This window comes from Rhinopithecus bieti, unplaced genomic scaffold (genome assembly GCF_001698545.2).
Source record: "Rhinopithecus bieti isolate Rb0 unplaced genomic scaffold, ASM169854v2 scaffold_5889, whole genome shotgun sequence".
Taxonomy (NCBI): Eukaryota; Metazoa; Chordata; class Mammalia; order Primates; family Cercopithecidae; genus Rhinopithecus; species Rhinopithecus bieti.
Window position 1 is genome coordinate 3,015,185 of NW_016805277.1, and position 25,472 is coordinate 3,040,656.

General features: G+C 36.0%; 1 protein-coding gene across 1 annotated transcript in view; it reads left to right on the forward strand.

Annotated features, from left to right (window-relative positions):
• KIF3A (kinesin family member 3A) overlaps positions 1 to 25,119 on the forward strand; it is a 42,310-nt gene extending 17,191 nt beyond the window's left edge. Inside the window, 16 exon segments of the mRNA XM_017872024.1 lie at positions 2,357 to 2,496; positions 2,894 to 2,906; positions 2,909 to 3,090; positions 3,407 to 3,580; position 5,507; positions 8,565 to 8,663; positions 10,631 to 10,702; positions 13,289 to 13,297; positions 16,147 to 16,303; positions 16,703 to 16,883; positions 17,099 to 17,209; positions 17,558 to 17,683; positions 19,106 to 19,159; positions 19,512 to 19,580; positions 20,475 to 20,599; positions 24,059 to 25,119. Of these exon segments, the coding sequence (XP_017727513.1) occupies positions 2,357 to 2,496; positions 2,894 to 2,906; positions 2,909 to 3,090; positions 3,407 to 3,580; position 5,507; positions 8,565 to 8,663; positions 10,631 to 10,702; positions 13,289 to 13,297; positions 16,147 to 16,303; positions 16,703 to 16,883; positions 17,099 to 17,209; positions 17,558 to 17,683; positions 19,106 to 19,159; positions 19,512 to 19,580; positions 20,475 to 20,599; positions 24,059 to 24,107 (1,562 nt within the window). The 3' untranslated portion in view covers positions 24,108 to 25,119.
• Positions 25,120 to 25,472: the final 353 nt, after the last annotated feature.

Genomic DNA, 25,472 nt, shown 5'->3' on the forward strand with positions numbered 1-25,472 from the left:
ATGAAGGATATGTAGGTTGGTGAGACTTTGAAGAAATGGGCACTGAGGATAGAATATAAATTGGTGCAGCCTGTTTGAAGGGCAATGTTAACAGTATCTGTTGACATTTTAAAATACATTCCTTTTGACTCTGTGTTTCTAATTTTAGACATATTCTGGAAGATATTTTCAGATGTAACAATCTAAATAACCATCAACAAAACACTGATTATGTAAATGATGGCACAAAAATACCATAGACTGTAATAAAGCTGTTAAAAACGATGAGTTAGGCTGGGTGAGGTGGCTCATGCCTGTAATCCCAGCACTCTGGGAGGCCAAGGTGGGCAGATTTCCTGAGCTCAGGAGTTTGAGACCAGCCTGGGCAACATACAGAAACCCTGTCTCTACTAAAAATACAAAAAAATCAGCCAGACATGGTGGCTTATGCCCATAATCCAAGCTACTTGGGATGCTGAGGCAGGAGAATCACTTGAACCTGGGAGGCAGAGGTTGCAGTGAGCCAAGGTAGCACCACTGAACTCCAGCCTGGGCAACAGAGGAAGACTCTGTCTCAAAAAAAACAAGAAAAAAAACAGGCTGGGCGCGGTGGCTCATGCCTGTAATCCTAGCACTGTGCATGGCCGAGGTGCGTGGATCACTTGAGGCCAGGAGTTTGAGACCAGCCTGGCCAACCTGGTGAAACCCTGTCTCTACTAAAAATACAAAAATTAACTGGGCGTGGTGGTGCGCCCCTGTAATCTCAGCTACTCAGGAGGTTGAGGCTGGAGGATCACTTGAACCTGAGAGGTGGAGGTTGTAGTGAGCTGAGATCACGCCACTGCACTCCAACCTGGGTGACAGAATGAGACCCTGTCTCAAACAAAACAACAAAAAAACCCCAATCAGTTAAATGTGCCTGTACAGACCTGGAAGAATTTCAAGGTACGTTTGTCAGTGGGGGAAAAAAGCAAATTGTAGAACAGTGTGTATGTACTGCCTTTTAATTTATTTATATGTGAAAATTTATTTATTTATTTATTTATTTATTTATTTATTTATTTATATGTGAAAAATTGTTAAACCATATATGTATTTGGGCACTGTGTGTGTGTTTGTGTCTACATGTGTGTATATAAAATACAAAATGAAAGGACATAGTAGTGGTTACCTTTAGGGAAGGAGAAATAAAATTGGGGAAAAGGAATGTCAGGAGTTTTCACTTTATGCTTTCTGTATGCTTTTATTAAAAAAATTTAAATACCAGAAATATGTTAATTATTGGTTATTTAATTAAAAATTGTTAACACAAGATTTCATTCATAGAATGAAATTAATTTAATTCTCAGGTAGGTAGTGGGAGCTTTTGGTCTCTTCATTAAAGACTACCCCTTTAATGTTTGAATTCTAAAATCAAAGCTTGCATAGAAAAGTTCTGCATGAATGTATAGTAGGAAGATAATTTTGGCACTGAGTAAAATTAACAATGCTTTTAAAGTACTTTGGAATTTAAGAAAAAAACTAATACAGGTCTATTGTAAAAAAACATGGTTTTTGTTTACACAATATGTTCATATATTTACACATATGCAAATACTTTGCATATTTTGAATGGATTTTTTTTTTTTTTTTTTTTACAGAATTAGGATTATGTATTCCTTTCTAACTTGCTTTTATTTTTAATTTATATGTTATGGACATTTTTCCATGTCTTTAGATCTACCTTTTTTTAATGCTGCACTGAATATTGTTGTATTATCTAACATATACATGCAAGTGTTCCTGTGGTTTATATGCCCAGAACATAATTCTTTTTTTTTTTTTTTTTGACACAAAGTCTTACTCTATCACCCAAGCTGGAGTGCAGTGGTGCAATCTCAGCTTACTGCAACCTCCACCTTTCGGATTCAAGTGATTCTTGTGCCTCAGCCTCCCAAGTAGCTAAAATTCTCGCCCAGCTAAAATTCCCGCCCAGCTAAAATTCCCTTTATTATTATTATTTTTTACTTCCTACAGTACACCAACATGCGTAATTCTCTTTAGACAGCTAAATCAGCAATACTTTTTCCAATTACTTAATGTGGTTATTTTGGGTGTAAATTAGTTATTTTTTAGGCAGTATTACTTGGGATTGAAATTATTTTTTGCTAAAGTTACATCTTTAATATGAGAAACTTACAAATTCGTTTGTTATCAACAAAGTACAAGATAAATTTCCTGTAATGGCTGAGTACACACTCATGCCTTTATGGGTTTAGCAATGCTCTCTGGCTTTTGATTGTGATAAAATTAAGTATTTTAAACTGTTCGGGATGTTTAATTTATTTTAAAGGTACTCTCTGTCACACTTTTTAAGGATTTCCTTTATTTATTAAAGGTTCTGTTGGTGCAACTAATATGAATGAACATAGTTCCCGTTCCCATGCCATCTTTACAATTACTATAGAATGCAGTGAAAAAGGCATTGATGGTAACATGCATGTCAGGATGGGGAAGCTCCATCTTGTAGATCTTGCTGTAAGTAACAAGACGCTGCTTAAGGAATAACTCTTTCTTGTGATCCATTTATTTTATAAATGAATTAAAATTGAAGTGAAAAGGTATAATTTACATATGATTTTTAAGTTGTTACTTGTGTATGTTTATTATTTACTATGGAACATTTTAAATGTAAATGAAAGTAGGTAGAATAGTATAGTGATCCCCCATACACTGATCACCCAACTCCAACAATTAGTTCATGGCTAATCTTGTTTCATGTACTCTCACCCACTTCTTCCCTTCCTATATTATTTTGAAGTGAATTCAGGCATCATATCAGGGTTTTACTGTTACATTACTTTTAATAAAACCTTGGGAAGAATATTCTGTTTTTTCAAACATTTTAGCTTTACTTTCATCTCTGTTTTGCTAGGGTTCAGAAAGGCAGGCAAAACTGGAGCTACTGGACAGCGCCTAAAGGAAGCTACAAAAATCAATCTTTCACTTTCCACCCTTGGTAATGTAATTTCTGCCTTGGTTGATGGAAAAAGCACTCACGTGCCTTATCGTAACTCTAAATTGACTCGTCTTCTTCAGGATTCCTTAGGAGGAAATTCAAAAACCATGATGGTAAGACTCAATTGGTGATATAGTTAACATCAGGCAAATTTAAGATTCTAATTTATGCCAATAATTGATATGTATCACATTTTTTAAACTTGATTATTTTCCTTTTTTTGACTTGTGGTTGTCCTTTCTGTGGTATACGCATGTGTATTAGCCCATAATAGTGTCGTTTGGAAACCCATGTGGTTGTCACTCTTATTTTCAAGAAGGCCAAGGATGCATATGTGCTTTAAACAGCTTTTGACGTATTTGTAATGGTAGTGTTAATTTTAACTGTGTCAAGTGTAAAATGATTTGTTTGATATTTCTAATTCAATAGTGTGCAAATATTGGGCCAGCAGATTACAATTATGATGAAACGATCAGTACATTACGGTATGCCAATCGTGCTAAGAATATTAAAAATAAAGCTAGAATTAATGAAGATCCAAAAGATGCTTTGCTGCGTCAGTTCCAGAAAGAAATAGAAGAACTGAAAAGAAACTTGAAGAAGGTAACTTTTCTCAAAATATTAATCTTTATGTTGGCTAAAATATGTTGTTGAACCACTAAGTGTTGTAACAAAAGCCCTCTATTAAACCTTTTTTGAGCCTCTAACATTGGTAGTTAAATGAATATTTCTGGAAAGTGACTTGGTACTTATATACTTTTGCATTTTCATATTAAGCTTAAGTAAAATTACATAATATTTGTGTATATGGTTTTTAAACATTCCCATGATGTTTTATAGATTTCATATGACCACTTGTTAAAGAATGAGTGTTTATTTGTCTCTGGATAAGAGCAAATTCTGCCATGTATGTATTTAGGTGAAAATGACCAGAATTCTGGCATTGCAGTCAATATGATCTCACTATTTGAGGTAAAGAAAGATGTTAGACAGTCGTGAGTAAACCAAGTTTGCTATAAGGAAAAATGCATTGCATGAGGTCACCTTTACAATATCCTTTCATACCTAAATTTGAACATGAGATTCTATTTTGGAAATTTTTTTCTAACATCATGATGCTAGAAAGTTGGAAAATTTGAAGATCTTATTTATGAGAGTGAGATGCTTCCCAGGCATTAAGTGCTCAGTGATTCCTTGCACCTTAATGGAAGAAACAGATCCTTTCTGATAGGTACAGAGCTCCTTCGCGAACCAGGTAAACAGAGGGCTTTGGTTTCAAAGCACCTTTGTAATCTGTGAGGAGACTGACTAGATCAGAGGTGAAATTCAGAGATGCCAGCACCACAAACGTTTAGAGAAGGTACTTATTTAGTAAACAAGTAAAGTTATTGAGGAAAAGCAGTAAGAGAACTGTTAGATAATGAAATTTGGTATTTTAAATGTGACCACTAGGTGGTATTTATAGCCAGTATGTTTTAAAGATTTTTAATTTCTTAGCGATGTTAATGGTGAGTGCATACTTTTATTTTGCTGAATTTATATTTTACATTTTTTTGTTGTGGTAAAATATACATGACATAAAATTTATCATTTTAACCATTGTTAGTTAAGTGTACAGTTAATGGCATCAAGTATATTCACATTGTTGTGCAACTGTCACCACTCTTCATTTCTAGAACTTTTTCATCATCCCAAACAGAAACGCTGTGCCCATTAAGTAGTAACTTCCTATTCTCTTCTCCCCCTAGTCTCTGGTAACCACTATTCTACTTTCTGTCTCTATAAATTTGACTATTCTAGGTACCTCATATAAGTAAAATCAGAGTGTCTTCTTGTGACTGGCTTATTTCACTTAACAGAACATTGAAGGTTCATCCATATTATAGCAAGTGCCTGCATTTTTTCCTTTTTAAAAAATTGTGGCAAAACTTGCACAATGTAAAGTTTACCATTTTAATCACATTTAAGTCTACGTTTCTGTGGTGTTATGTTCACATCGTTCTGCAGTTATCCGTCTCCAGTTTTCTTCTTGCAAAATTGAAACTTTGTACTCGTTAAACAGTATCTATCCATTCCTCCCTTCCCCTAGATCCTGGCCAAAAACCATTCAGCTTTGTCTGTGAATTTGACTGCTCTGGGTATCTTATGAAAGTGGAATTGGCAGGGCGCAGTGGCTCACGCCTGTAATCCCAGCACTTTGAGAGGCCGAGGCGGGTGGATCACTTGAGGTCAGGAGTTTGAGACCAGCCTGGCCAACATAGAGAAACCCCATCTCTACTGAAAATACAAAAATTAGCTGGGCGTGGTAGCTCTCGCCTGTAATCTCAGCTACTTGGGAGGCTGAAGCAGGAGGATCACTTGAACCTGGAAGGTGGAGGTGGCAGTGAGCCGAGATCATGCCACTGCATTCCAGCCTGAGTGGCAGAGTGAGACTCCCATCTCAAAAAAAAAAAAAAAGAAAGAAAGTGGAATCACACAGCATTTGTCTTTTTGTGACTGGCTTATTTCATTTAGTATAATGCCTTCAAGGGTCATCTGTGTTGTAGCATGTGTTAGGACTTCTTTTTAATTCTGAATAATATTCCATTGTGTATATACTACATTTTGTTACCCATTCACCCACCAAGGGACAGTTGGTTCCTTCCACCTTTTGGCTTTTGTGAATAATGCTGCTATGAACGTGGGTATACAAATACCTGTTCAGATTCTTGTTTTACCATTTTTTGGGTATGTACCCAGCAATGGAATTGCTGGATTCTATGATAATACTGTTTTTAATACATTTCACTTTATTTTTGCTCTTATGACATTTCTTTTATAATCTGGTTAATGGAGTTGATAATATCAACAATAAAAAAGCATAGCATTAAAAGAATAATTTTTAAACTTAAAAATTATTTTAGGCTTAAATACAACTTGCAAACATGATATGGAGAGTTCCTATCTACCCTTTACCCAGTTTCACCTCATGTTAACATCTTATATAAGCATACAACAGTTATTGAAACCAGGAAATTTACATCGATACAGTCTTACTAACTAATCTGTGGACTTTATTCAAATTTGGCCAGTTTTCCTTCCAGTGCCTTTTTTTTCCTGGTCCAGGATACAATCCACGATCACACATTGCATTTATTTGACATGCTTTCTTTCATTCTTTTTTTTTTTTTTTGAGACAGAGTCTTGTCTGTCGCCAGGCTGGAATGCAGTGGCGCAATCTCAGCTCACTGCAACCTCTGCCTCCCTGTTCAAGTGATTCTCCTGCCTCAGCCTCCTGAGTAGCTGGGAGTACAGGCATGTGCCACCATGCCCAGCTAATTTTTGTATTTTTAGTACAGACAGGGTTTCACCATGTTTGCCAGGATGTTCTTTATCCTCAGACCTCATGATCTGCCCGCCTCGGCCTCTGAAAGTGCTGGGACTACAGGCATGAGCCACCACGCCCGGCCCTGTCATGCCTTCTTAATGACGATGTCTAGCATACTTGTTCTTCAGTCTCTTATAATTCCCCGGTCTTTCTTGATCTTGACATTTTTGAAGAGTACTGGTCATATATTTGTTGAATGTTCATTAATTTGGGCTTGTCTACTTTTCTTTTATAATGACCCTGCAAAGTTTCTCAACTGCAAATCTATTTTTTTTTTTTCCATTTGTAATTAATAATATCTCACTGGGGATACTTTGAGACTGCAAAGGTCCTGTTTCTTGTCATACTTTCTCCTACTATTGTTAGTATTCATCAATAGTTCTTGCCTGCAACAATAATCCTGTGGCATTTGCTTGATGTTATTTTCTATTCTCATCATTTCTTCTTGGTTAGTGTTTAGGATTCTATTGTGAGGAAGAACAGCCCCTTCATTCCCATTTATTTATTTATTCAAGTATTTATCTTACTTAGATCATGGATTATAATCCAGTATTATCATTGTTTATTTTGTTTCTTGAATTGTCCCAGCTTTGGCTATTAGGAAATCCTTCAGAGTAGTTCCTGTATTCTTTCAGCATGTGCTCTTCAGTTGTTTTGAGCATTTGGTTACTTTTTGGCACTACAAAAGGTTTATCTTGTGTCTTCCTTGCCCAACCTTAAAATCATTAACTTCTCTCTGGTCCCTTTAATAGGAGAGTGGTATTTAGAAACCCAGTTTTGGGCACTAGCTATGCTCATTACTATCAAGATGTCATTGTTTCTAAGCCCAAAGAACAAAATATTTTTCAGTGATTCCTTCTTCCAATACTCTGTGTTCCTTTCCATCTTGTACTTACAGGTACAATTATTACCTGGTTGTGATTAGGGTATATTTTACTTTTTTCTCCTCTTTTATTTTGTTAGACATTTCATATGTAAACAGTGGCATTTAAAAATAGCTAATGTGAAGATGATACAGTGCTGATCTGTTTTCTTGGCTTAATCATTCTTTTTTTATTGTTTTTTATCTTTAAGTTAATGAGTAGTTAGCACTATCTTTGTGCAAATAAGCATTTCGTTTTTTGAAAATATCTTGTGATACAGTCCTAATAGTGGGATCACTGTTACGTGACAGTTCTGTGTCTCTTAAAAATACAGATTGAGTGACTTTCTTGAAATCTTACACAGGAAGCTGTTTTAGAAGAAATTGCCCCTCAAAAGTGATCACATTTTTAAAGACTGAATTAGTAGGCCGGGCGCGGTGGGCCGGCGGCGTGGCTCCAGCGCTGTAATCCCAGCACTTTTGGGGCCGGACGGGCGGATCACGAGGTCAGGCATTCGAGACTATCCTGGCTAACACGGTGAACCCCGTCTCTAACTAAAAATACAAAAATAGCCGGGCGAGGTGGCGGGCGCTGTAGCGCAGCTACTCGGGAGGCTGAGGCAGGAGAATGGCGTGACCCCGGGAGGTGGAGCTTGCAGTGAGCTGGATCCGGCCACTGCACTCAGCTGGGTGACAGAGCAAGATCCGTTCTCAAAACAAAAAAAAAAAAAAGACCTGATTAAGTCTCTATCACTAATTCAATGTATATATTATAAAATTATACATAACTAAATGATTTGATATATTTTATTTATTTATTTTTTTGAGGCAGAGTCTCACTCTGTTGTCGAGGCTGGAGTGCAGTGGCACCATCTTGGCTCACTGAAACCTCTGCCTCCCAGGTTCAAGTGATTCTCCTGCCTCAGCCTCCCAAGTAGCTGGGATTACAGGTGCGCCAACCACGGCCAGCTAATTTTTGTATTTTTAGTAGAGATGGGGTTTTGCCATGTTGACCAGGCTGGTCTCAAACTCTTGGCCTCAAGTGATCTGCCTGCCTCAGCTTCCTAAAGTGCTGGGATTACAGGTGTGTGCCACCTTGCCTAGCCAGAATGATTTGAAATTTTAATTGGGTCAGAATTTAATTTCTCTTTAGAGACTTTAAAAATAAAGTCTTTTTGTACATCTTATCTATGTCTGAGATTGGCATATCTGTTATACTCTCTAGGAGCATTTAAATAGTATTTAAATTTGTTGTTTGCAGTAACAAAAACCTAAGGAAGAAAGTTGATATAGGTATATCCTAAATAGCTAATGACTTGGTACAGGATAAAAAACATCCTATTAAATTTCTGTCCAAGGAGAAGAAATATCAGGCTCTGATATCAGTGGGTCAGAGGAAGAGGATGATGAAGAGGGTGAGATTGGAGAAGATGGAGAGAAAAGGAAAAAAAGAAGGGGTAAGTTCTGATTAGTATTCTAATTTGTAGAAATTAGGTGGTTTCACAAGATGGTAGAGTGCATGACTTTTATTTTGCCGTTATCTGTTTAATATATTAGATAACAATTATCTAGTTGTTATTATAACAATTAGAAGGTGTATGCCATTTACCTGGTTAACTTTGCATTTATTCTCCTGTATTGATCCGTTTATAGCTGACTTTGAAAATATGTTCTGTTTTTTAGAATTTAGAATTGTAAGACTCTATAATAGTGGGTATGCCATTTTAAAATTTCCTGTGGGTTTTAGTTTTATGTAGGCACTTATATCTGTGTTAGGAACCTAAGTTTTTTTGTTTGTTTGTTTTGAGACAGAGTCTCATTTGTCGCCCAGGCTGGAGTGCAGTGGCGTGATCTCGGCTCACTGCAACCTCCACCTCCTGGGTTCAAGCGATTCTCCTGCCTCAGCCTCCCGAGTAGCTGGGACTACAGGCTCATGCCACCACGCCCGGCTAATTTTTTGTATTTTTAGTAAAGACAGGGTTTCACCGTGTTGGCCAGGCTGGTCTTAATCTCCTGACCTCGTGATCTGTCTGCCTCATTCTCCCAAAGTGCTAGGATTACAGGCGTGAGCCACCATGCCTGGCTGAAACCTTAGTTTTTTAAGGAAATTAGGATAATGTGGAGTTTTTCTGCAAACAAGATTAGTCTTTAAAAGTCACTGAATTTTTAAATAGTAAATTTGTATGAGGAATTCCATTTTAAATTTAGTTCTTTTCTTTATAAAATGTATTCTCATTCTCACCTTGTTGGAGGATTTGTTGCCAAGTGTGAATTAAGACTGTTTATTATGATAAGAATATAGATAATATGCAAATGAAATAGACATAATGGCCTACATTTCAAACCTTTTTACCATAAATATTTATTTCAGAACTCTCTTCCATTAATGTGGTCATTGTTTTCAAGCTGGTGCATATTTTGTTTGTCTTATTAAAATGATCGTGCTGAAAATAAACCCATCACTGCTCGATTAGAAGTCCCAAATTTAAAAACTATGTAAAGATTTTGTAACTTCAAAAGACAGAAAATAATGATTTATAGCAAAATTTGGCAAAATATCTGCTGGCTAAATCCAGCTGACCACCTGTTTTTGTAAATAAAATTTTATTGAAACAGCCATGCTCATTTATTTACCTATGCTCTATGGCTGCTTTCGCACGAAGCTGTATGGCCTGTAGAGTCTCAAACACTTATCTGTCCTTCTGCAGAAAATGTTTGTCTGACTTAGAGAAATTTTTTTTTGTTCACACCTAGTTTTTCACAGAGTAGATTATTTTCAAAGCAGAAGCTGATAACAGATTTGTTAAAATAAAATTAAAAGAAAATGCCACTGTTTAATATGTTAAAATATTTAACAGTAATATATCTTCCTTCCAGGCTTAGAAATTTAAAAATTTTCAATGAGCCTTTTGAAAGTTTTGCTATTCAACCTTAAACATATTTGATAGTTTGATATTTTGGTGGGGAGAGACTGAAAGTGGAGACAGACTAACCTATTATGAAGGCTAATATATCACTCCTATAATATTTCGTATGACTTTAAGTTTTAAAACTCCGTTCCTCTAGCTTATCAACCTAAACAGTTTCAATAGACTAAAATCTCACCAAATGACTTATTTATTTTTTATTCTTCTCATTTCAACCCTTTGAATGATTAGGCTTTAGGTGACCAGTATAATTTGCCGACAGTAGTTGCTTAAAGCAGTACACTTTCTAATTCCTCTGTATGGCTTTGTAAAGTAGAGAATATTGGATAAACTACCAAGACTGGTTTTTTAGGAAAGTAAATTTTGGTTCTTTAATACAGAGCTTGATTGTCCTTTAAAATTTTTTTTCTCAAAACTGAATTTTTCTCTGTGTATGTGTTCATTTTCTTGTTTCCTCTTTCTTTGGTTCCCGTTGGGCTCATTTCTTTGTTTTCCAGGCAGTAGCAGCAGCAGTAGTTCAGACTCCACATGTTCTGTCATAGAGAAACCTCTGGATAAGTTCTTGCCTAGTGAGTGGTAGCTCTTATATTCTCTAACAGAGCTTTGGCTTTTCCATAACCCATGGGCTTCATTTGAGCAATGCTGCTGCACCACTCCCTGACATTACCTGAAGAATACATGTTGGATTCCTCAGTAGAACAAAGCATGTGATGATTCCTCCTCCCCCTTTCATTGCTTCCAGTTAATCATAATTGTTAAAACATATGCTTTAGCTTATGTTTGAGACAATGGAAGAGAGATTCATGCTTTTGCAATTGAGATAATGTAAAGAGAGCTAGTAAGCTGTATAAAAGAATAATTCTTATGGTTCTTTTTTAGGCTTCATGACACATTTCTAATCCTGCTCAGAATAATGGACGTGTAACATCAAATCTTATATATCTAAAAGTACAAATTATATTTGAAGTACACCAATGCCCATTATAACATGTCGTAAAGTTGCAAGTTTTTACACTTTGGTGTCCTATTCTTATTGGTAGCTTAAGATTAAAGGCTCCCAAATAAAGAAAAATGTAAAGCTTGAAGCAAGTAAAATGAATAGCGTTTTGTTTCAAATGGACATTTATCCATATTTCTAAATTACCTGATAGATTTTAAAAAATTTTTTTTTTTTTTTTTTTTTTTTTTTTGAGACGGAGTCTCCCTCTGTTGCCTAGGCTGGAGTACAGTGGTGCAGTCTTGGCTCACTGCAAGCTCTGCCCCCCGGGTTCACACCATTCTCCTGCCTCAGCCTCCTGAGTAGCTAGGACCACAGGCACCTGCCACCACACCTGGCTCCTTTTTGTATTTTTAGTAGAGACAGGGTTTCACCATGTTAGCCAGGATGGNCAGTCTTGGCTCACTGCAAGCTCTGCCCCCCGGGTTCACACCATTCTCCTGCCTCAGCCTCCTGAGTAGCTAGGACCACAGGCACCTGCCACCACACCTGGCTCCTTTTTGTATTTTTAGTAGAGACAGGGTTTCACCATGTTAGCCAGGATGGTCTTGACCTCCTGACCTCGTGATTTGCCCGCCTCGGCCTCCCAAAGTACTGGGATTACAGGCCTGAGCCACCGCGCCCAGCTGATTTTAAGAAATTTTCTAAGGTATGATTAGCGAATGCAGAATCACGAGAAGTTTATGCAGGATCCATCTAGACTTATTTCAAACTTAAAGGCTTTTGTTAAAACCTAGTTTAATTAAGTTGAAAAGTATTACTTAATTTATTTATATTTTATTTTCAGAAGAAAGGGGAGTAGTGTTGCTTTCTTGTACCAGCCTGCAGCTTACTGTCTTTTAAAGCATTATCTGTATACTTACCCTTTCAAAATGAATGACAAAAATAATTGCTTGTTGTTATGCTTTTAGCTTTCTAGAAGAAGAATTCCAAAAATATTAGAAATTTCTTTCTCTATTGACAATTCATAGGCAAGTTACCAAAACAATTCATTTCAAAGGATAATTTGTAAAATATTTGGAATTGCATTAGAAACCACATAGAGGTATTACTTTGTATAATAAACTGTGAAATATGAGAAAATATTTGAGTGGGAGGCATTGCAATTTAGTTTTCTGTTTTAAAACTTAATTATTAAAGAGTAGTTATATGAAAGTATGTTATGAAATAAGTTGTACTTTGTTTAAGAAGTTTTAATTCCTATTTGCATATCTAGCACATAATTTTTTTGTTGTAATGTGGGCGTGTTGGTAAAGTGGAGAGGTGGTTGTCTTAGCATGTGGTTGCTGTGTGTAAATTGTGTGTACCCTCCCTTTTAAATATCTGAATGGCCTTTTTAAAAGGTGTTTCTTGCTTGAATCATTGACACTGACTCCTATAGAATCATTGTTTATAATTACCCTTAGCAGTCTACCAATAGAAGGAATGTAAGTTTGTTACTGTACAGGTGTACTTCATTTTACGTAATAATTTTATTTTCTGGAAAAAAAAAAAAAAGCCCTTAATCCGGTTGGGAAATGGGATGTATTGGGAGAACTTGCTGTCTTTAAAAATTCTTCATTAGACCTTTCTGTTAATCAAATAATCGGGAAATTACTGTAATCTAATTTATCTGTTTGGTTCAGGTTTTTGTGTTAGATTTTCTTAAAGTGAAGCATGCCTGTAATAGATCCATATACAAAAAGAAATATTGAATTGGGACATTTTTGATATGGACAGTGTGAATTTTGTCACTTTAAACATACTAGTTGTTAAAATTGGCTTAATTTTCTGTTTTGCTCTTTTAGATTACTTCCCAGATCTTAGCAGGTTCCTAATTTTGTGTCTACTGTTAGCATAGCCACATGGTGTTGAATTGTGACCTTTGCAGGACTTGGGGAATCAGTGTGAGCTCTTGAGATTGGCTTGAGTTATAATCTAAGACTAAGTTAACTTTAATATTCTTCCTTAAATGACATCTCTCATTATGTTGAATATGCTTTCTTTTTACATGGGCTCTATTTCAGTTTTGGTAACGATTTGATTTTTACTTCTACACTTGAATGCTATTATGTATTTTTCTTTGTTTTACAAGAGAAATAATGTTTTCCTTTTTTTCCTCCTCATCTCTGTGCATATGCTTCCTGTCTGCGATTTGCTTACTACTTCTTATTGCAAGATCAAGCAGGTTGGTGTGATTGATTTGCACTCCACATGGTACAATTATTTATCCTATAAAGAACTATGTTATTTAAATACATTAAATTTTTAAAATTTAATAGTTTTTTTTGCCAGGTAAGTATCTGTCTTTTGTATTTTAACAATCTTTCAACTTTAGCTTTTAAAATAACTTCATTTTTTTCCCTAAATCCTTAAACACCCGTTAAGCCAAATTTTGGAAATACAAGTGTAAATTATTTCACATTCAAACATTTTTCTCCTTTTTTTAAAAAGCCAAGAATCAGATGCCTGGTTATGCCGTGGGTGCTTATGTAATAAAAATGAAATTAATTCAGTTAGGACTGCCCTGAAGTTCTTCCCCTTTAACTTACCCTGGCCAGTTTACCTTCACAATATTAGAGCACATGGCAAAAAAGGGCAATAAAAAATGTTTGCTACTTATGTCTGGTTACATTAAATACTGTTTATGGCTTAAGTTTAAAAATATTTATTTTGGCCTGAAATTTGTGCTGATTTTATTCATTGCATTGTTAGAAAATAAATTTCTTTTTTGTTTGGTTTGTTTAATAAGGTTTTTTTTTTAAAAAAAGTCTTTAAAAAATACATGTAAAACTTGACTTTTTAGTGATGTCACATTTTTAAATAACCTGGTTAGGAGAGTAGTACATATTTCATATTCACATTTAGCTTAAAATATTATTTTGTTGAAGAAATATAATGATTTATCAGAGTTGATTCTGGCTAAAGTAATATGTTACTTAAATATTAGGCTTTTGAAACTAACCCTGGCTATATCTCTTTGATTGTCTTCATGAAAGTGTTACAAGACCACAATAAGACTTTTACTACTAAAGTATCAGTTTGGAAACATACCTGAAAGGTTTTAAATTACTAATGTAATGTATTAATTCATGAACAGTTATGTGTCTTTGTATTTCTACATATAAAATCTTTTATTAAAAAAATCTTTTATTTTACTGCTTCTTAATGGGTTTTGAAACTGTTTTTAACTATTAAAACAATTAGAACCCTTGAAGCCTGTACATACTACTGTTCATAAGTTGATTAGATCATTTCCTCTATACTGTTAGCATCACTGTCTTCATGCATTTATTATTTTTATCTTAATGTATGTCCCATTTTGTCTTTAAATACTTATAATTCTGAGGTGGAAAGCAAGTTACACTTTTTAAAATGTGTATACTTACTATATACCTGAACTGATACTTTGTAGCTTCAAATTTCTAAGACATAGTATAACTAATGGGAAGTACTATGGGAATAGTAGTTAAATTATTTTAAAGTTATTTTTTAATAGCTAATTCGTAAGATTCAATACGGATGACGGTGCCAAACAAGACAGTAAATAGAATCAGTCTACATCCTGACTTTTGGAATGCAATTAATCACACCACACCAAAGCATGAATTTGGATCAGTGCTTTTATTTACTCTTTTGTTTCATTTGTCTCGTGCCTTAGGTTTGCTTTGGACTTAGAGTTCTACAGAAGTAATGTATTTTGAACCCTTGAGTTTTTTACATAATTTTGTCCTGAAGAGTTAAAGCCTATTAATGATTCTTCATTTCATAGTTCCTGAAAGAATATACTCAGTTATATATCTCCATCATAATTGTTTTTCAGTTCTTTTACCTTGTTAGGTGGTGGGGGGTTAGCTTTTGGGTGGAGACATTAACAATTTATAAACTCTTATGATTTACCCTCTTCTTCTGTAGTTCTTTGGGAAGGAAGTTAAGAATGACAGAAAGGTTCTAGGAGAGCCTCAGACCAATTCTATGAAAAATTTTATTGGTTTTCTGAAGGAATGTATATTTCTAAGAAACTGTATGACCAGAAATGAATTGTCTTTGATTCAGTTTCATAACCAGTTTAATAAGCTAGTTTTATTTTCTCTTTTTTTATTTGGATTTTATGATTTTGAAATTCATTAATAAACTTTCTTTGAGCACCTATTACATGTATGTAAAATACTTTATTAGACATTATTAGCAAAAATAATCAATTGGAAGCCGTATTCCAGCTTTATTATTTGGTAGCATTTCTACTTACATTTGACACTTGGCATGGTTACTCTGACTTAGGGAGTCTTCGAGTCTTGAGTTTGACATAATAGCAAGCTATTTTAGTTGTTCCTTTAGTGTATGATGATATATCTTGACAGCTCAGCTGAGGAGTGAAATGCTTGGTTAATTACTGTGTATGTAACTGTTACATAATTACATAGCATAGAATTTTTTCCTTTGAAAGTATGCTGTGAAATAAAATACTTTAATGTTATTTAACAAAAATTTTAGAAAAACTCTGAAAATATATTAAAACTACTTGATATAAATTCTGCTTGATATTTTTATCTGTGCGTTTTATACCTATATATGGCTTTTATTCACTTGTTTTATGTGAAATTGGGAAAGATATTTTAAGGAGTCGCTTGATTTTGTACTTGGTTATCAAGAAAAAGTAACTGAAGAATCATGTTGCTTTTTTTTAAACCTGTATTTGTTATCTGGGGACATAAATTTTTTTTTTAAATTTGGCTTTCCTGTTAATCTTTCTTTTCCTATTACTTAGCTCATCTATTTTGCTTCTCTTTTACTTTTGTTCTTAGTTATCATTGTACAATTGGACAACAGTTTGAATTTAGTAATGAGTTACAAAGTTCTTCTAGGAACATAATAAATGGAAATGCATGGTATTATTGGTTTGATTTCCTTAAAATATTGATAATTGGTTTTGTATTATTGAGGAGTGTAGGCATTTCTACATTGAAGGAGGTAATTTATATAAGTCTGAAACATTGACTCATTTTAGTGATTGTTGCAATTAAATGATTCAAATAGGAAAAAAGAAAGTATCCCCAGACAAGATGATTGAAATGCAAGCAAAAATTGATGAGGAGAGAAAAGCACTGGAAACAAAGCTCGACATGGAAGAAGAAGAAAGAAACAAGGCTAGAGCTGAATTAGAGAAACGAGAAAAAGATCTTCTTAAAGCCCAGTGAGTATTATTGGATTGAGATGAATTCATGATTTAAATTTCTGTTTTTTCATAGGATATATAAAATAGGAAAATTGAATAGTAATTAAAAGCTTCATTTTGTCTCCAGTGTAACTATTTTGGATAGAAGGGTCTATTGTATATAGTGTATTTCTAAAAACTAGATCTGTTTTGATTATTTTATTTCCGCGTGATAGGAGAACATATCAATGAATTAGAATGAGTTACACTTTAAATTAGAAATTGATACTACACAGTTGTATAATTTGATAGAGATGTTACATAATTATATTTGTATTTTGAAATTGTATATCCAAATTTTTGTTAAATTTTGGGAAATGATATTAGTAGAATAATAGATGATCCGTGAATATAGAGTATCCTCATTCTAATCAACAGACAAGAGCATCAGTCTTTGCTGGAAAAATTATCTGCCCTGGAAAAGAAGGTAATTGTTGGTGGGGTTGATTTGTTGGCCAAAGCTGAGGAACAAGAGAAACTTCTTGAAGAATCTAACATGGAACTGGAAGAAAGGAGGAAAAGAGCAGAGCAACTTCGGAGAGAACTTGAGGAAAAAGAGGTAAGGTGACTTTCTGTTTTTAGTTCGGTATTTTGCCGGAGAGATTTAACTTTTCTAGTGGAAAGCTAAATATCTATAATCGTATTGAAATTTTAAAGCATGTTTATGGATTGCTTTGAAGATCAGAGTTGCTAAGATCATTTATGTCATTTGTTAAAGAATTAGATATTTGATTTTACAAAGAAAATTCTGAAGTTTACTAATTTTTGTCATAGCAAGAACGCTTGGATATTGAAGAAAAATATACCAGCTTGCAAGAGGAAGCACAGGGAAAGACCAAGAAGTTAAAGAAAGTTTGGACTATGCTGATGGCTGCAAAATCAGAGGTTGGTTCTCTTAGAAATTACTTACTAATGCAGTTCTGAATTTTTTAAAAAGGAGTTGTTTGATTAAGAATTTATAAGTAATCATAATGTGAGCTTATAATTTAAAAGAAATAAAATATTTATCCTTTATGTGCAATTTTAAATTTTATCTATTAGACTAAGTTGTTTCTTTTCAACCTTAACAAATAGTGTAGAATAGATGCTGATAGTGTCACGCTGTTTATCACTTTTATAAAAGAACTAGGTAAGCTCTCACAAGGTCTCTTACACAAGCGTCCTTTGTGAGATGGTGCTGTTTTGTAGTTAAAGTCTTGTTTGTTCATAATATTTTTATGGATTTTCTGGTAGATGGCTGATCTTCAACAAGAGCATCAGAGGGAAATTGAAGGCCTACTGGAGAATATTCGGCAACTTAGCCGGGAGCTTCGACTTCAGATGCTTATTATTGATAACTTTATACCTCGGGATTATCAGGTAAAAAGGAAGTTCTCTGCCCCAGATAGTCACTTGACTGGGGTTAAGGAACAAGGATTTCTAATTTAATTGATGGTAAATACTGAATACTTCAGTTATTGAATGTACAATATTTTGAACAAATGCCGTCACTTTTCACTTTAGTTGTTAACTTTTCTTAATACATAATCTGTGTTTGAGTATCTAAGGATCTCATTGAGAATTTTTTAGCCTTTTAGATGAACTCAGATTCATGTATATGCAATCAGAATCAAGGTGTAAGTCCCATTCCTACATTCAGCGCCCAGTATCGTACAAGTAAGAATAAATGGAACGCCTATGCTACCTTTTTCTCCCTGCTGTGGATGCTGATTCTTTTGTGTGTGTGTGTATGTGGTAAAATGTAGATAACATGAAATTTACCATCTTAGCTATTTTAAGTGTGCAGTTCAATGGCATTTAGGACATTCACATTGTTGTGCAACCTGCACCATCATTCATCTCCAGATGGATGCTAATTCTTAGTACTAGTATAATTTTAAAATCTCAGCCTCTATTTTTTTTTAATCCAAAATTTGTCTTTCCAGTACATTTTGGTAAACTTTAACATTATGATTTTTTTTTTTTTTTTTGTCAGGGAGACAGAGTCACCCTGTTGCCTAGGCTGGAGTACAGTGGTGCGATCTTGGCTCACTGCAACCTTTGCCTCCAGGGTTCAAGCGATTCTCATGCCTTAGCCTCCTGAGTAGCTGGGATTACAGGTGTGCACCACCACACCCAGCTAATTTTTGTATATTTAGTAGAGATGGGGTTTAGCCATGTTGGCCAGGCTGGTCTTGAATTCCTGATCTCAGGTGATCTGCTCGTTTTGGCTTCCCAAAGTGCTGGGATTACTAGGTGTGAACCACCATGCCTGGCCAATTTTTTTAAAAATCTGTTTTGAATCTCAATACAACTTTAAGAAATTTGTCTGAAAATAAGTCTTAGTCTTTTTTTTTTGGACCTTAGGTACATGGAATTAATCCTGGGTCCATGGTCTATTCTCCTTATTGGTCCTTGGATGGCCTGCTTTTATTTAGTTATTTTTGTAATGTTGTAATGAACTCATCACCCAAAACAAAAGCTAGGACCCTGGTAATAACCTACTTCTAACCAAACAGTTTCCCCCTCCCTTATTTCATTCCTTTGCCTCTTCCAACCCAAGGTAATCATTATCTTGATTCCAGAGTTTCTCATTCTGTTATTTTTTCATTTTTGTTTAGTTTTATTGCATCTACATCCATTCCTAAGAAATATATATTTTAGAATTTATAAAAGGTTATATCAGTATATAATGTTTTGAGACTTTTATTACTCAATGTTATTAAGATTTTAGTTTTATGACTTCAATATTTTAAATGTTATTAAATATTAAAAATAGGCTCTCTTTCACCCTTTTAAAAGGAAATGATTGAAAACTATGTCCATTGGAATGAAGACATAGGAGAATGGCAGCTAGTGAGTATTACCTTAATTCTTTCATGAGAGTACTTCCTATGGTCTAGATATTGTACTGGCTACAACAGGGAGGAACGTGGTCCAGTGGATGAATCAGATGAGAATCCAGTAGGGCAGATAAAATATTTTTCTAATTCTGTGTAATTAATTGTAACATACAGATCATGGTCTGGGTGGAAATGGTTAGGGTCAGGGGCTATGTGGGACTAAGTGACCTCTGGGGCCCTTTCTGCTCCAGCATTCAAATCATATTTTACTAGTGTAATATTAGGATTTCTCAGTTAGTTGCCTAACTCACAGTATTGATTACTAATTAAGACATTTCTCTCTCTCCCCCTTTTCTTTTTTTGAGAAATGTGTTGCCTATACAGGAAATAACATGAGGAAGCAAACCCCAGTACCTGATAAAAAGGAGAAAGATGTAAGAGTACTTCTTTAAAAAACACAAAACTACAGTTGTTTCTTTATAGGAATATGAGTCATTAAATTGTATTATCAACCTGATATGTGTTAATCAGCTGCGCTGAAAAACGGGCTGATCTTTTGGGAATAAAGGCTCTAGGATGGGGTGATGAGGAGGACCGTTCTGTTTACCATCAGTCTTGATTTCAGGCTTGTTCCCACCATAAGAGGGCATGGAGTCACTCTTTGGAGTCCTCTTTTCACTACCACTCTGGGTCGTAGGGTTATGGGTAGAGACTAGAATGTGTCTTTCTTTCTCTTCAAAGCTAGTTCTAGTCATAGGTCAAGAAGAGGAGGGAGCAGGCCGGGCGCGGTGGCTCATGCCTGTGATCCCAGCACTTTGGGAGACCGAGGCGGGTGGATCACAAGGTCAGGAGATCGAGACCATCCTGGCTAACATGGTGAAACCCCATCTCTACTAAAAAAATACAAAAAAAATTAGCCGGGCATAGTGGCGGGCGCCTGTAGTCCCAGCTACTCTGGAGGCTGAGGAAGGAGAATGGCGTGAACCCGGGAGTCGGAGCTTGCAGTGAGCTGAGATTGCGCCACTGCACTCCAGCCTGAGCGACAGAGCGATACTCTGTCTCAAAAAAAAGAAGAGGGAGCAGCTTTAAGAAAAACAGCAGCAGTTTTTCTTTGTGTGGAAGGAAATTTATAGTGTGTCAGGGCTTCTTACTCACCAACATTTGGTGAGTACGTTTTAGATACCGGAATTAGAAGATGATGTCATTAGACATTTCTTTGGTTTTAGTTTCTGCAGGTTTTTTTGAGGAGTTTATTCAATATTTTAAATCTTCCCTCAAATCTGGCTTAACTCTTTCCCTTAAGAGTGCTTTTTGTTTGTTTCTTTTAGCCCTTTGAAGTGGACCTTTCTCATGTGTATCTTGCCTATACTGAGGAGAGTCTACGTCAGTCTTTGATGAAACTAGAAAGACCACGAACTTCAAAGGGGAAAGCAAGGCCAAAGACAGGGAGAAGGTAAGGACTGTCCTTGAATCTGATGTAATGAAGGCATTGAGGTATTCTAATTAGATACATGTACAGGAAGTTAACATTTATTTAGTTAAAACATAATACATATTTTAGCTGATTTATTAAAAATCAAATTCCCGGCCAGGTGCGGTGGCCTGTAATCCCAGCACTTTGGGAGGCCGAGGCAGGCAGATCATTTGAGGTCAGGAATTTGAGACCAGCCTGGCTAACATGGTGAAACCCCCGTCTCTACTAAAAATACAAAAATTAACCAGGCATGGTGGCTCGTGCCTGTAATCCCAGCTACTCGGAAGGCTGAGGCAGGAGAATCACTTGAATCTAGGTTGTAGTTAGCCAAGATCATGCCACTGAACTTCAGCCTGGGTGGCAGAGCAAGACTTGATCTCAAAAAAAAAAAAAAAAAAAAAAAATCAAATTCCTTGTGTATTAGAATTTGAGTAAATAAAATCTGGCCAAAGAATTAAGGTCTTCCAACTTCTTAGGTTACTGAGTAATAGAATTTATTTTTGCTGTGCGTGGTGGCTCAAGCCTGTAATCCCAGCACTTTGGGAGGCCGAGACGGGTGGATAACGAGGTCAGGAGATCGAGACCATCCTGGCTAACACGGTGAAACCCCGTCTCTACTAAAAAAATACAAAAAACTAGCTGGGCGAGGTGGCGGGCGCCTGTAGTCCCAGCTACTCGGGAGGCTGAGGCAGGAGAATGGCGTGAACCTGGGAGGCAGAGCTTGCAGTGAGCTGAGATCCGGCCACTGCACTCCAGCCTGGGTGACAGAGCCAGACTCTGTCTCAAAAAAAATAAAATAAAATAAAATAAAAAATAAAAAAAAATAGAATTTGTTTTTAATGCACTCTATTATTTCCAAAATGTATAATGGGTTTAATTCCTTAATTCTTAGACTAATTCTTCTTATGAAATGCTAATTAATTTGCCTGTTTGGTCTCCCAAGGTATTATATTCAGCTGGTTAATTTTTCTGTCACAGTACCCCAAGAACCTTGATTTCCTCAGTCACCAGCTAAGGAGAACTTCCTTGGACATTTTCCCCTCTCCTTTGGGCACTGGTTTTGACTGTTGGGTAGCCTGCATGTATCATCACATAAGCTCAGGGAAATCAGGATGTGGGAGTCCTGGGCTGGAGCTTATTTTTTCCTTTCCCTTTCCTACATCAAGGACTGTTCAGTTTATTTAAGCTGATTTTAAGACTCTGGGGCTCCTGAAATGTAGAAAATAATAAGCTGCTTTGTTCCCTACTTTGAGTAGGGAACAAGTTACATGTGGGATGAAGTTGTATGGTTTTGATATTTTTGTGTTACATAATCTCATAGACATGACTTAACACAGATTTGGGAAGGTTGAACTCAGGGTTGGGCAAACAGTTGAATATTAAAAATGTACAAATGTTTACATTCTTTAGCGTTTAGGTGAGGGGTTAAAAACTTTCCTATACCAACACATGCCATGCATATTATGGGTGAAGCAAAATCAGTTCTTTTTTTTTTTTTTTTTTTTTTTTTTTGAAGACGGAGCCTCGCTCTGTCGCCCGGGCTGGAGTGCCAGTGGCCGGATCTCAGCCAACTGCACGCTCCGCCTCCCGGGTTTAAGCCATTCTCCTGCCTCAGCCTCCCAAGTAAGCTGAAGACAACAGGCGCCCGCCACCATACGCTCCGGCTAGTTTTTTATATTTTTTTTTAGTAGAGACGGGGTTTCACCGTGTTAGCCAAGGATGGTCTTCATTCTCTTGACCTCGTTGATCCCACCCGGTCTCGTATCCCAAACTGCTGGGATTACAGACTTGAGGCCACCGCGCCGGCCTGCCAATCAGTTCTAAGAAACACGAGTCCCTTTAGATGTATCTTTACTTTCCTTTTTTTTTTTTTTTTTTTTTTTTTGAGACGGATCTCGCTCTGTCCTCAGGCTGGATTTGCAGTGGCCACGGTTCCAGCTCACTGCAAGCTCGCCTCCGTCCATGTTTATCCATTCTCCTGCCTCAGCCTCCCGAGTAGCTGGGACTACAGGCGGCCCCCCTGCCACCTCGCCCAGCTAGTTTTTTGTATTTTTTAGATAGAGACGGGGTTTCACCGTGTTAGCCAGGATGGTCTTGATCTCCTTGACCTCGTAGATCTGCCCGTCTCGGCCTCCCAAGTGCTGGGTATTACAGGCTTGAGCCACCGCGCCCGGCCTACTTTCTCCATTTTAATAAAATGACAATGCAAGTGTGATGATAATTGGTAAGACATTTGTCCTCAGCGTAGGAGAAAAATTGGCAGTGGTGAGCAGTCCTGTCTTAAGTGAGTGGCTTCCTAGTTATCTATGGAAATAGAGGGCTCATTGTTTCTGGATCTTCTCTTTTCATTTTTTTTTTTTGAGATGCAGTCTCACTCTGTTGCCAGGCTGGAGTGCCCTGAGTAGCTGGGATTACTGGCACCTGCCACTGCACCCGGCTAATTTCAGTATTTTTACTAGAGATGGGGTTTTGCCATGTTGGCCAGGCTGGTCTCGAACCCCTGACTTCAGGTGATCTGCCCACCTCAGCCTCCCAAAGTGTTAGGATTACAGGCATGAGCCACCGTGCTTGGCCTGGATCTTCTCTTTTCTAAGGAAGAGCCAGAAATTGGAATTATTTACTTGAGATCTCTCGGTTTTACTTTTTTTTTTTAACTATATGGACCCTAAAGCAAACGAATAAATAATATGATAAGATATTTGAATACATTTTCCAGAACACCCATTTTAAGATATGTCATTTTTTTAGTTTAACATTAAAAAGATCATGTAGCCCAATATTATATGAGCCAAACTCACCATCTCTGTTTACTAGAATTGGCCTGCTATAACCATGGAAACCCTAAGAAAATGATAGCCATAAACATGGATGAATACATGCATTAAATGGTTTATTGATGTTATATTACATTATATGATATGTTCAATGTGATGTTCCTCATTAGAAACACATAGTTAGATGGGTTGGTCAAAATTACAATAAATATAATACATTAATGTAGCATTTCTGTAAGTCCCTACATACGCATCTGTGAGGTGTTGCCTGAGATGATTTGTTTCTGATTTCCTCTGAATGCACTTGTACCTTTCGAGTACCTCAGAAGAGATAATCAGGGGGTTCAAATCTGGCAAGCATGCAGCTCACTTGGCCTGGCCACATGACCTAGTCCAGTCTTGGAAATTATCTCACCTGTCCTATCCCTCACTATCTGGCATAATGGAGTGGGCTGCCATCCTCTTGCATTTACTCTAAGTCAGCTTCCTGTAGCCTGAAAAGGTGAGCATTAACTGAACACTTAAACCATGGTCAAATGTGTCAAATTTTGGCTTGTTTCCAGACTCTATACAGGCCACCCCATATTTTCTATATAATGTAAAATGTTTGCATTTCAGTCTTTTAGGAAAGCATTCATGCTTGCTTTTTTTCTTCTCCAAACAGAAAGCGTTCTGCAAAGCCTGAAACTGTAATTGACTCTTTACTACAGTAAATGTTACAGACTTAAAGTCAGAATAAAAATTAGTGATATTCTCATGCCTGTACAAAATCTTTAATTAAAACAGTGAAGACTTCTCTATAATTTCAGTTGATGGAAACTGTAGATCAATGAATAAGACTGGAAATAATAATTTGCGTAATAACTTTTAGTCTACATATATTAATATAACATTAAAATTGTACAGCTGGTGATTGTTCAAATTGTCGTACTACTACTCTTCAATTGTACTGTGCAGGGAAGTTGGGGGAGCAGTTCATACTATAGAGAGTTACAGTTTAGATGTGTGTGTAAATCGATTAGTTATTTATCCAACTACTGTATATTTAGGTAACTAGAATTTCAAAATAGAAAAAAAAACTGTGTCCTGTTTTGCACATAGAAAGAAGCAGATCAGATTGTCCTATGTTACACTGTTATATATGAATGTTTGGACTGTACATCTAAGAAATGATTCCGTCCTAACACTAACCCATCCAGCCTGTTTAAACACATTCTAATGTCTAACATTTGTTGCATTTTAAGTATGAGATGACTGATCTTATTGATGTTCTGTAGAAAATTTTATAATTTAACAATCTTTGCGAGTATACATGTTTTTTAAAAGTTGAAAATGTTTCATCTGAACCTTTCCTAACTTTTTTTTGCCAGTTTGAGTTCAAATCAAATACATCTTATGTTCTGGTTTCATGTTCTCTTGAAATATTGAATTGTACGTAAATATAAAGGACTTACTGTTGCAGAGAATTTAAGAAGCTAGTACTGCGTCAGTTATCTTTGCCTGCATGTGTATTTTTAAAAATTCAACTCTGAAGTGTTAACTTTACGGATGCTTTTCTTTGAGCTTCTAAATTTTGGTGGGAATTACTTTATATCTCCCAGTTGAGAAGGGTTCTCCATTTTCCAGAAAATACCAGCTAAGCAAGAAAAATATCTTTTAAAATACTTTGCCTTTAAAACACTTTATTTTGTTTTTCTGTTTTAAAATAAAATATTATTTTCTGAATTTACTTCTATTGAGTAATCCAGTTAGACCATATCCTCTACAAATTAAAAACTATGTTGATTTCATAGTAAAGTAAGCTGTAATAGAATTATTTTTTTTTCTGTGTTGGCTGCTTATGAAATTTTTATTTTTTTTTTTAAAGTTATGGTACTCCTGGCTGGGCACAGGCTCACGCCTATAATCCCAGCACTTTGGGAGGCTGAGGCAGGTGGATCACTTGAGGTCAGGAGTTCGAGACCAGCCTGGCCAACATTGATGAAACCCTGTCTCTAGTACCAAAACAATAATTAGACTGGGTGTGGTGACACACGCCTGTAATCCCAGCTTACCTTGGGAGACTGAGGCAGGAGAAT